Here is an 11,106-nt window from a genome sequence, read left to right as displayed (position 1 = left end):
ATTATAAAACACAATGCCACCGTGTGAGGAGATTGAGAAGTGTCTTAAAAGCTTGGTCAAATAGGTAGCTTTTCAGGAGCATTTTACAGAGAGGTTGAGGGAGGGAATTCCAGATCTCGGGGCCCCTCAGGCAGCTGAAGGCACGGCCGCCAATGGCGGAGCGATTGTAATCGGTGCTTGCTCAAGAGGCCAGAATTGGAGGAGCGGAGAGATCTCAGAGGGTCGTTGGGGCTGGAAGAGGTTGTAGAGACAGGAGGAGGTTACAGAGATAGGGAGGGTTGTAGAGACTGAAGGAGATTACAGAGATAGGGAGGGGCGAGGGACTGAAGGAGGTTATAGAGATGGGGAGGAGGTTACAGAGATAGGGAGGAGGTTACAGAGATAGGGAGGGTGTAAGGGCTGGAGGAAGTTACAGAAATGGGGAGGGGTGTAGGGGCTGGAGGAGGTTACAGAAATGGGGAGGGGTGTATGGGGCTGGAGGAAGTTACAGAAATGGGGAGGGGTGTAGGGGCTGGAGGAGGTTACAGAAATGGGGAGGGGTGTAGGGGCTGGAGGAGGTTACAGAGATGGGGAGGGGTGTAGGGGGACTGGAGGATGTTCCAGAAATAGGGAGGAGGTTACAGAGATAGGGAGGGTTGTAGAGGCTGGAAGAGGTTCTAGTGATAGGAAGGGTTGTAGGAACTGGAGGTTACGGAGATGGGGAGGGTTGTAGGGACTGGAGGATGTTCCAGCGATGGGGAGGGTTATAGAGGTTGGAGGAGTGTTCCAGAGATAGGAAGGGTTGCAGGGACTGGAGGAGGTTATGGAGGTGGGGAGGGTTGTTAGGGGCTGGAGGAGGTTACGGAGGTGAGGAAGGTTGTAGGGGCTGGAGGAGGTTACAGAGATAGGGAGGGGCGAGGAATGTGAATGACCTCCTTGCAAATGTGCGAGTGTGGACGGTGTGAGCTGTGGTAAAGTTTGAGTTGGTTGGTTAGACATTGCTGTCATTCCATTTGTAATTCGGTTAAAGTGAGAAGATTTTCCCTCTGGTTAATATTTCTGTGCTTATTTTAACTTTTTCTTTTTGTGTCATTGATACTCCATCTTGTTTTTAATATAAAACCCGCTGTTAGCCACCTCCCATCCCACCACCCCCTAAGGAAGAGAGCTTTGCATGGCATCCCTCCAACAAGATTAAGCCATCTTACTTTGTGCCAGTCCCAATTTTGGATTACGTGCCGATTAAACCCGAGCTGTCACCCGCTCACAGGCACTCAGCACTGCCTAGCGTTTGCAACCAGGGTCCCCCTGGTGCCACCTCTGTGCCCACCGGCTGCCCGGCTGAGGTAGGGCTGCATGTCGGTCGGAGTGTTCCTCACGGGGACCCCTCACCACGGAGCTGGCTAACTGAATCCACGCAGCGGTCTGCCGAATGGGACGCTGTCCCGGCTAGTGTCCGCGCTGGCCCCGACGTCCCCGGGAGAAAGATCAGTAACCTGTACATAGCATGTTTGTCCGGTAGCCCTGGCCCTCGCTCCGCCCCGGACTCCACCCGCCGTGCCACCGGGGAGCCGGAAGCTCGGGAAATTGCTGCTTCCTCCGCACAAGCCACCGGAGCCCAGTTGCTTGCGCCGGCCACCGCTGACCGCCCCCCACCAGCCCTCTGCAAACCTTCGCTCGAGGTTTCCTCACCTAGGGTCGAGAGTGGCGTCTGGCACTTAGAGCCTTCGTACGGCGGAAGCCTGGCACTGGATCGGGAGAAGACATCTGTGGTGATTACCCTGAGACCGGCAGTAGAGACACTTTACACCGCCCACCAGAATCCCCCTCAAGGGGCAGACGCCTCCAATGTGGTATCTATTGACCTTTCTTTCTCTCTCTCTCTCTCCCTCTCACCCCTTCACACTGTTCTCACACAACACTCATGATTGTCTGCCCACACTCCTCGTTCAATAGTTTCACACTCACCCCCCCCCCCCCCCTCCCTGCTGTGACGGGGTTAGTCCAGTAAGATTGCATGCGAGCCCTGTGTGAGGAGGCGGCCCTCTGTCTCGGCTTTCTGTTTGTGTCTCTGGTTTGGCCGCGCGCTGGGAGAGGTGACCGATTTGCCGAGCACTTTGTGCCTTTGAGTGGCACAGCCTGGTGTCCCGGAGATTCGCACCGCTGTTGCGTGTGTGTGAGGGGAGAGAGAAATATACCGCTGGAATCGGAGGGGAATGAAGGCCAACCTTTCAGATGCTGTAATATTAAAATGATGTCCCCGCCATGTGCTGAGGCTCAGTCTGATTATTGGTCCGGGGCCCCTGTGCAGATTAGAATCCGGAATATTTGCTCCCGCTTTCCCGGTGCCCTTGCGATGGGTGACTCGCTGCGGCTGGTGGGAAAAGTGTCAGTGGTGACTCCTGCCATAGCGGAATAGCTGACCCCACCCCCGTGCATTAGGGGAGACGATGGCCTAGTGGCATTACCACTAGACTATTAATCCAGAAACTCGGCTAATGTTCTGGGGACCCCGGTTCAAATCCCGCCACGGCAGATGGTGGAATTTGAATTCGATTAAAAAAAAATATCTGGAATTAAGAATCTACTGATGACCATGAAACAATTATCAATTGTCGGAAAAACCCATCTGGTTCACTAATGTCCTCCAGGGAAGGAAATCTGCTGTCCTTACCCGGTCTGGCCTACATGTGACTCCAGAGCCACAGCAATGTGGTTGACTCTCAACTGCATCCCCAAGGGCAACTAGGGATGGGCAATAAATGCTGGCCCAGCCAGCGACACCCATGTCCAACGAATGAATAAAAGAATTATCTTGGCTGGCTTCACTTGAGCACGCTACGGAATATTGTATGTAACTGCTGGTGAATCAATGATATGGAAGGGGGTGAAGTTGGCAGATATCCCACCTTTCTCTGGCTCCATCACTTTCTCTGGCTTCTGTCATCCTAAATCCCAATCTTTCCCGGATCGTCCTGGGTTTTACCCTAAAATGGTTCAAGGATCTCAGGTTTCAGCTGTCCCATTTATCCCATGGGAGTCAAATTAGTTCGAGTTAAATTTAGATTTGCGCATGTGTCCAAAATCTGCCCCCTTGAGCCCACAGTCGGGGCGGTGTGGCCACCCCCCCCTTTGCCCCCACAATCAAGGGTGTGGCCCCCCCCTTTGCCCCCACAGTTAGGGGTGTGGCCCCCCTCTTTGCCCCCACAGTCAGGGGTGTGGCCCCCCTCTTTGCCCCCACAGTCAGGGGTGTGGCCCCCCTCTTTGCCCCCATGTCTGAGGCATTGTGGACCCCCCTTTGCCCTGCAACACAACATTGTATTTCTGGAGGTGGTGTGGAAACCTAATTCTGGGTGAGATGGTCAGCACTGGGCCACAAAAGGAGGCCTTTCTCCGAGATGTTTACATCCTGAAACGTGGTTCCCTCGAGACTTGGTGGGGAATCGATATTGAAAGGTGACAGGAAACCCAGTTGACACGTTCTCCATCGTACAAGTGATAAATACTGGCCAGGTGCCTCATTCTGAGGAGCTGCAAAGGGAAATGGGTTTGTGTTGAGCGGCCGTGTCACCCCGAGGAGTTCCAGTTCTCCTGTCTGAAACCCAATCACTGCTGGGAACAGGGTAATCCATCACAACAGTCTGTGCCTTGCTTCCGTGCGGGCCCCAAAGGGTGAGATGTCAGCGGTGGGGGAATGAGAGAATTTCTCAAAGCATGGGACCGCGACAAGGTCAGGTCGAGAAAAATCTCAACAGAATAAAACTGTTCATTCACCAACATGTAAAACACAAGAAAGAACAGAGATCGAGTTCGAATCCAGTGTGTGACCCCAGTGTCCCAGAGTGGGAAAGGACAGTGTGTGACCCCCAGAGTGGGAAAGGACAGTGTGTGACCCCAGTGTCCCAGAGTGGGAAAGGACAGTGTGTGACCCCAGAGTGGGAAAGGACAGTGTGTGACCCCAGAGTGGGAAAGGACAGTGTGTGACCCCAGTGTCCCAGAGTGGGAAAGGACAGTGTGTGACCCCAGTGTCCCAGAGTGGGAAAGGACAGTGTGTGACCCCAGTGTCCCAGAGTGGGAAAGGACAGTGTATGACCCCAGTGTCCCAGAGTGGGAAAGGACAGTGTGTGACCCCAGTGTCCCAGAGTGGGAAAGGACAGTGTGTGACCCCAGTGTCCCAGAGTGGGAAAGGACAGTGTGTGACCCCAGTGTCCCAAAGTGGGAAAGGACAGTGTGCGACCCCAGTGTCCCAAAGTGGGAAAGGACAGTGTGTGACCCGGGTGTCCCAGAGTGGGAAAGGACAGTGTGTGACCCCAGTGTCCCAAAGTGGGAAAGGACAGTGTGCGACCCCGGTGTCCCAGAGCGGGAAAGGACAGTGTGCAACCCGGGTGTCCCAGAGCAGGAAAGGACTGTGTGACCCCAGTGGCCCAGAGCGGGAAGGGACAGTGTGCGACCCCAGTGTCCCAGAGCGGGGAAGAGACAGTGTGCGACCCCAGTGTCCCAGAGCGGGGAAGAGACAGTGTGCGACCCCAGTGTCCCAGAGCGGGGAAGAGACAGTGTACGACCCCAGTGTTCCAGAGTGGGAAGAGACAGTGTGCGATCCCAGAGTGGGAAGAGACAGTGTGCGACCCCAGTATCCCAGAGTGGGAAGAGACAGTGTGCGACCCCAGTGTTCCAGAGTGGGAAGAGACAGTGTGCGATCCCAGAGTGGGAAGAGACAGTATGCGACCCCAGTATCCCAGAGTGGGAAGAGACAGTGTGCGACCCCAGTATCCCAGAGTGGGAAGAGACAGTGTGCGACCCCAGTATCCCAGAGTGGGAAGAGACAGTGTGCGACCCCAGTGTCCCAGAGTGGGAAGAGACAGTGTGCGACCCCAGTGTCCCAGAGTGGGAAGAGACAGTGTGCGACCCCAGTATCCCAGAGTGGGAAGAGACAGTGTGTGACCCCAGTGTCCCAGAGCGGGGAAGAGACAGTGTGCGACCCCAGTGTCCCAGAGCGGGGAAGAGACAGTGTGCGACCCCAGTGTTCCAGAGTGGGAAGAGACAGTGTGCGACCCCAGTGTCCCAGAGTGGGAAGAGACAGTGTGCGACCCCAGTGTCCCAGAGTGGGAAGAGACAGTGTGTGACCCCAGTGTCCCAGAGCGGGGAAGAGACAGTGTGTGACCCCAGTATCCCAGAGTGGGAAGAGACAGTGTGCGACCCCAGTGTCCCAGAGTGGGAAGAGACAGTGTGCGACCCCAGTATCCCAGAGTGGGAAGAGACAGTGTGTGATAGATTCTCACACACAGGCTTGCAGCAATGCTGGAATTTTTAGCTGGAATGACCTTTAGCTAGTTTAAAGAGAGTGTCGTTCTCTGGAACTGGGTGTGTACCCAGGGTTGTAATGGCTCGATATAACAGTGAGTGGACTATTCCTCTAGTCACTGCTTGAGCTGTTTATAAAAGTGTTGTTGTGTGAGCGGCCAGTTAAGCGGTTTAACCTCTTTGAGTAATGGAATCTCTTTCCTCGCAGGATTTACCTACCGGCATTGCCCAGTCTGCGGTGCTAGCCGGGTCAAGCAGAAACCCTGCGCGGGCAGTGTGTGAAAGAGAGGACAGTGTGTGCCCACCCCTGCTGCCAGCCGCACCAGCCTGGTCACCCCCACCGTCACACCCTGCCCCATCACCACTGACCCTGCCGACTCTTGATGACTTCATCCCGCCTCACCTGCAGAAAGGGGCCTCCCACGCTCTGTGCACCTCCGCCACCCCCATTAACCCACCGGCGCCCTTGCCACCGCCGCTGCCTGTGCCGCCCGCTGCCAACTTGCCGAGCGTTCCGGACTCCAAGCTCAGTGGATTTTCCCCACGCACAGTAAGGCCCACGGGTCGCTCACGCGGTTCTGCAAGTGTCTCCCCTTCCTCCCCCCTCCACCCGCACTTGAGTCTACCAAATAACCGACTGCCGCTCTGTCACTCCGTAGCGTGGCTGCTGTTACTACCTTTGCGCTGCTTCTGTAGAATCCACCCCGCCGTGCCAATGTAGCGTTACCTAGAATAGTGATGCACAGCGAAGGCTTGTTGCGCCAGCGTTTAACCACTTGTTAGCCAGTCCTGGTTAACCAGCCGGCCTTACTTTAACCCATCCTTCCAAAGGAAAGCTCTTCTCTCTTTTACAATCTATCCCTTTTCTGCTTGATGCAGGCTGCACTGGGCACTGAAACAGCGACAGAATCTGTTGGAGAGGCCTCCAGCAGGCCGGGCGCCAACTGCGGAGAGCCTGGATAACCCTTCGTCAGAGTGAACCAAACACTGGGGTCACCCAGACTCGAAAAACGTTGGCTCTGTCCTCTCTCCACAGATGCTGTCCAACCCACTGAGACTTTCCCGCATTTACTGTGGCTGTTTCAGATTCCAGCATCCGCAGTATTTTGCTTTGACTGGGCATTGTCCCCAGAGGGCTGGCTGTATTGTCAACGAGACTTGCATGGTTACTGCATGGTTAACTGCCCTGTGCGAGTGTACAGACCCATTGGAGACTATCATGGGCAAACGTAACATAGGAGATAAGAGAACGAGGGTGTACTACATGGAATACGAACGTTTCGCTCCTGCCTTGGCTGATGTTTTATTAATATGTGTGCTTGGACGGACTTAACAAATACTCTGAAGTAACGAGCAGTGTTAAACATTCGCCGGACCCAGTAACAGTTGATGGATATATCCCTGTCGGTTACGTTGTTCCGGCTGTCAAATGGGAAAGGAATTACTTGCTCCGTATATTTTGGCGCGCTTATATTTAAAGATGTTATCCTTGCAAATGAAAGGCATGTTTGAGGCATTGGGATCGCTGCCTGGGGCGGTGCTTTCCCGGCCCGAGGGGAAATCGTAGTGGGCGGGACACGGGCTGCGCAAAGACGCGTTGACCTCGGGCAGGATTTATTTTAGCTTGGGGGCGAGCGCGGCCGGAAAATCCCACCCGGTGTGTTTGGACACCGTTCTGTGAGGGATCCCGAGGGTTAGGGCAGGAACGTGCCAAGGGCCCATAACTGCAGTCTCCTTGGCTGCGATGGAGGGAGGTGGTGGTACATTGTTATTGTCACTGGGCTAGTAATTCAGAGGCCCAGGCTCCATGGTCGGGCTCAAATCCCACCACGGCAGCCGGTGGAATTTAAATTCAGTTAATTAAATCTGGCATTAAAAGCCAGTCTGGTTACGCCATCATCCCATTGATTGTTGGAAAAACCCATCTGGTTCACTAATGTCCCTTTAGGGAAGGAAATCTGCTGTTCTTACCCAGTCTGGCCTATATGTGACTCCAGTCCCAATGTGGTTGATGCTTGACTGCCCTCTGAAATGACCGAACGAGACACCAGATCCAAGGGGCAATTAGGGATGGGCAATAAATGCTGGTCCAGTCAGTCACACCCATATCCACGAGGAAATAATTTTTTTTGGAAAGTTAACCTGGGTGAGAAGACTTGACCATAAATCCGTGGAATTCCCGACAGTGCGGAAAGAAGCCATTCAGCCCATCAGGTCTGCATTGACTCTCCCAAAGACCATTCCACACAGGCCCAACCCCACTCTTTGCCCGTAACCAATGCATTTACCATGGCTAATCCACCTAACCTGCACATCTTTGGATACCAAGGGGCAAATTAGCATGGCCAATCATAGAATCCCGACAGTGCAGAAGGAGGCCATTCAGCCCATCGATTCTGCACCGACTTTCCAGTAGATCATTGCACCCAGGCCCTATCCCCATAGCCCCACATATTTGCCCTACTAATCCCCCTAACACTCACATCTTTGGACACTAAAGAGCAATTTAGCATGGCCAATCCACATAACCTGCACATCTTTGGACACCAAGGGGCAATTTAGCATGGCCAATCCACCTAACTGTAGGAGGAAACCGGAGCACCCGGAGGAAACATGCGCAGACACGGGGAGAACGTGCAAACTCCAGATAGGCAGTCACCCAAGGATTCAACCCAGATCCCTGGCACTGTGAGGCATCAGTGCTTGCCACTGTGCTGCCCAGTGCCGGCTAGGACCAGAGGGCATCATCTCAGAGTAAGGGGGCACCCATTTAAGACAGAGATGAAGAGGAATTTCTTCTCTGTGGGTCGTTAAGTATGTTCAAGGTTGAGATAGACATGGGGATAAGGAGGGAAAGTGGAGTTGAGGATTAAGTGAATTGGCCATGGTAAACTTGATGCCAAAGGTGTGTAAATTAGGGGGGTTAGCAGGGTGAATATGTCGGGTTACTGGGATAGGGCAAGGGGAGTGGGCCTGGGTAAGATGCTCTTTTGGAGAGTCAGTGCAGACACGGTGGGCCGAATGGCCTCCTTCTGCACTGTAGGGATCCTGCGATTTCCGTGGCATCAGATCAGTTATGATCTCAGTGAATGGCGGAAGGGACTCGATGGGCTGAATGGCCTATATCCGCTCCTACATCTTATGGTCTTCAGGTCACCTGAGAGCAGAGAAGGTGAAGTGGAAATTTGATGGAGAGGGGATGTGCAAAATGATGAGTGGGGCGGGGGTACGGAGTGAGCGAGGAGATGGCGACATTGGGGAAAGAGATTTGAACTAATTGGAGAGATAAAAACCAGAGGCAAATGAGGGGAAATTTTGACACAGAAGAGTTGTTGTGAGTATAAATTCATTCTCAGGAAGGGAAGCAGATTCAGTCGCATATTCCGAAAGGGAATTGGATGGATAATTGGAAAGGGAATGAGCTGTTAAAGGAATGGTGGGCCGAAAAGCCTCCTTTGCTATTCTGTGGAGTTTTTCTCATGTAAACAAGAGCGGGGAGACACCAGGACCACATATACCCAGACAATGACTGGCTGTGAAGCAATGGGGAGGGGCGCGGGTGCAGGGGACCAAGGTTGGAGATATGAGGTTGAAGAAGCAACAGCAGAGTTCCATCTGGGTAGCTGTAGGCTAATCTCTGGAGCATGACCAGTATCTCTTTAATAACCCACTCTTCCTCTTGACTGTAAGGATGCTGAGTCCACCCTGAGTGACGGAGAATCGCCCCGTGCGAGCCCGGAGGCGTACCCCAGCCGTGCCTTGTCCAACAGGCTCTCGGCCTACCCCTCCACCACCTTCGTCAACCCGACCATCGTCCTGCTCCAGCACAACCGAGGTAACCGCGAGCGCGTCGAGAAAACAGGGAGCGCTCCCTCTGGAGTTGCGGAATTTTGTGGTGTTCTGATTAATAGTTGTTGTGTCTTTTATAACTGCCCTGATGTCGTAACGCCAGAGGGGCGATCAAGCCAGGGTTTCCATTGCAAACCACTGTCCAATGATTAGCTTCACCAATTCATCGAGATTCCTCCTCGAGTCTCTGGGATATGTACAACCTTTGGGAGCAAAAGAACAGGGCATTAAAACAAAACATTGTATGGCCAGGATTTTGTGGATTTTGTGCCAGCCTCTGTGCTCCCCCGGACGGGAAAATAATACCCCCCCACCCTCCCCTCAGGCGAGAGGGTCTGTAAAATACAGGCCTGTCTATTTTTAAATTCCTATTGGATTGATTCCAGGGATGAAGGACTTGTCTTATGAAGAGAGATTGGGCAGTTTAGACCTATACTCGCTGGAGTTTGGAAGAATGAGAGGAGATCTAATTGAGGTATATCAGATGCTAAATAAGATTGACAAGGTAGACATAGAACTGATGTTTCCCCTTGTTGGACATTCTAGAACAAGAGGCCATGGTTTTAGGCTAAGGGGTGACAGATTTAAAACAGAAATGAGAAGGAGTTACTTCACTCAAAGGATCATGAATCTGTGGAATTCTCGACCCCAGAATGCAGTGGATGCCGGAACACTGAACAAGTTTAAGGAGGAGATGGATAGGTTTCTAATTAGTAGAGGGATGAAGGTGTTAGGAACCAGGTCAGAAAGTCCAAGGATAAAAGCAAATTACTGCGGATGCTGGAATCTGAAACCAAAAGAGAAAATGCTGGAAAATCTCAGCAGGTCTGGCAGCATCTGGAAGGAGAGAAAAGAGTTTCGAGTCCAGATGACCCTTTGTCAAAGCTGAGATGAGCTTTGACAAAAGGTCATCTGGACTCGAAACGTCAGCTCTTTTCTCTCCTCACAGATGCTGCCAGACCTGCTGAGATTTTCCAGCATTTTCTCTCTTGGTTTCAGAAGGTCCAAGGTATACTATGAAGTTAGCCTAGACCCCAACATTTTGTATTTTGGTATTGCTGTGAAAATAAGGTGTTTCACTCCAGGTGTGATTCCATCGACGCACTCAGAAGCTTTTATCAAAACAAACTTTATTTAATAATACAGTTTAACTATAACAAAAAGCATGAGCATAACTTTTACCAATTGAAATACTTAAACATGACAAGATACAACTCTTAACTGCTGGTCTATCTCAATTAGTTCCAATTTAAGCAATATTCCTCGTAGACTTAAACTCCTCTTCATAACATCAGTCAACAAACAAGACAGGCTTGCATCTAGTATGCGGGCTCCCAGAGCACCTCTGGAGAGAGATACTTATTTTCTAGCAGGTCCTCAACCTTAGTCTCCAGAGAGAGACAAGCTGCTGCTCTTTGCAAATCCAAACAGAAACTGCCTGCTTTTCCCCTCTGTAAGCCTAGCTCCTCCAATTAGTATATGAGGCGCTCTTGTCAATCAGCCTAATTAAACCCTACTCTGAAAACCCAGGGGGGGCAACACAAAAAATTAAACAAAACTGCATTAGCTCAGATGAAAACAAACACCCCAATAACTAGGGGCAATTATTCTTCTGCATTCTCGGCAGGTGGGCTGCCTGATGCAGACAAATTGGCACCATAATCAGAGCTGAAATTTAAACCATTCCCTTCATAAGAAACATGGTATAAAATATGGTCCTTAAAGGCACAGTATCATCACAAAGGGTTATGGAGAGAGGCGGGGAGATGGACAGGAGGCTAAGATGAGATCAGGCATGATGGTATTGAATGGTGGGGCAGTCCCGAGGGGCTGAATGGCCTAATCGTGTTCCTGCTTCTAAAATCTGCCAGCAAGTCAGATGAGGAGATATTGGGTTAAACGACCAGAAACTGGGTCAAACAGGGAGGTTTTAATGAGCGGATCATAGAAACATAGAAGATAGGAGCAGGAGGAGGC

General features: G+C 52.0%; 1 protein-coding gene across 43 annotated transcripts in view; it reads left to right on the top strand.

Annotated features, from left to right (window-relative positions):
- Positions 1 to 1,045: 1,045 nt before the first annotated feature.
- Positions 1,046 to 11,106, top strand: part of LOC144480343 (sorbin and SH3 domain-containing protein 1-like) — a 127,454-nt gene continuing 117,393 nt past the window's right edge. For 42 of the 43 annotated variants that reach the window (XM_078199744.1, XM_078199759.1, XM_078199743.1 and 39 more), the window contains exons 1-2: positions 5,453 to 5,830; positions 8,971 to 9,115. In XM_078199744.1, coding sequence (XP_078055870.1) covers positions 5,468 to 5,830; positions 8,971 to 9,115 — 508 coding nt within the window. In that variant the 5' untranslated portion in view covers positions 5,453 to 5,467. Of the gene's footprint in view, positions 1,833 to 5,452; positions 5,831 to 8,970; positions 9,116 to 11,106 lie in introns of those variants that run through there. The other variant, XM_078199745.1, reaches the window with a different exon arrangement.

This window comes from Mustelus asterias, chromosome 28 (assembly GCF_964213995.1).
Source record: "Mustelus asterias chromosome 28, sMusAst1.hap1.1, whole genome shotgun sequence".
Classification (NCBI taxonomy): domain Eukaryota; kingdom Metazoa; phylum Chordata; class Chondrichthyes; order Carcharhiniformes; family Triakidae; genus Mustelus; species Mustelus asterias.
The sequence above is the reverse complement of the archived record's forward strand: the minus strand, read 5'-3'. Positions and strand labels throughout refer to the sequence as shown.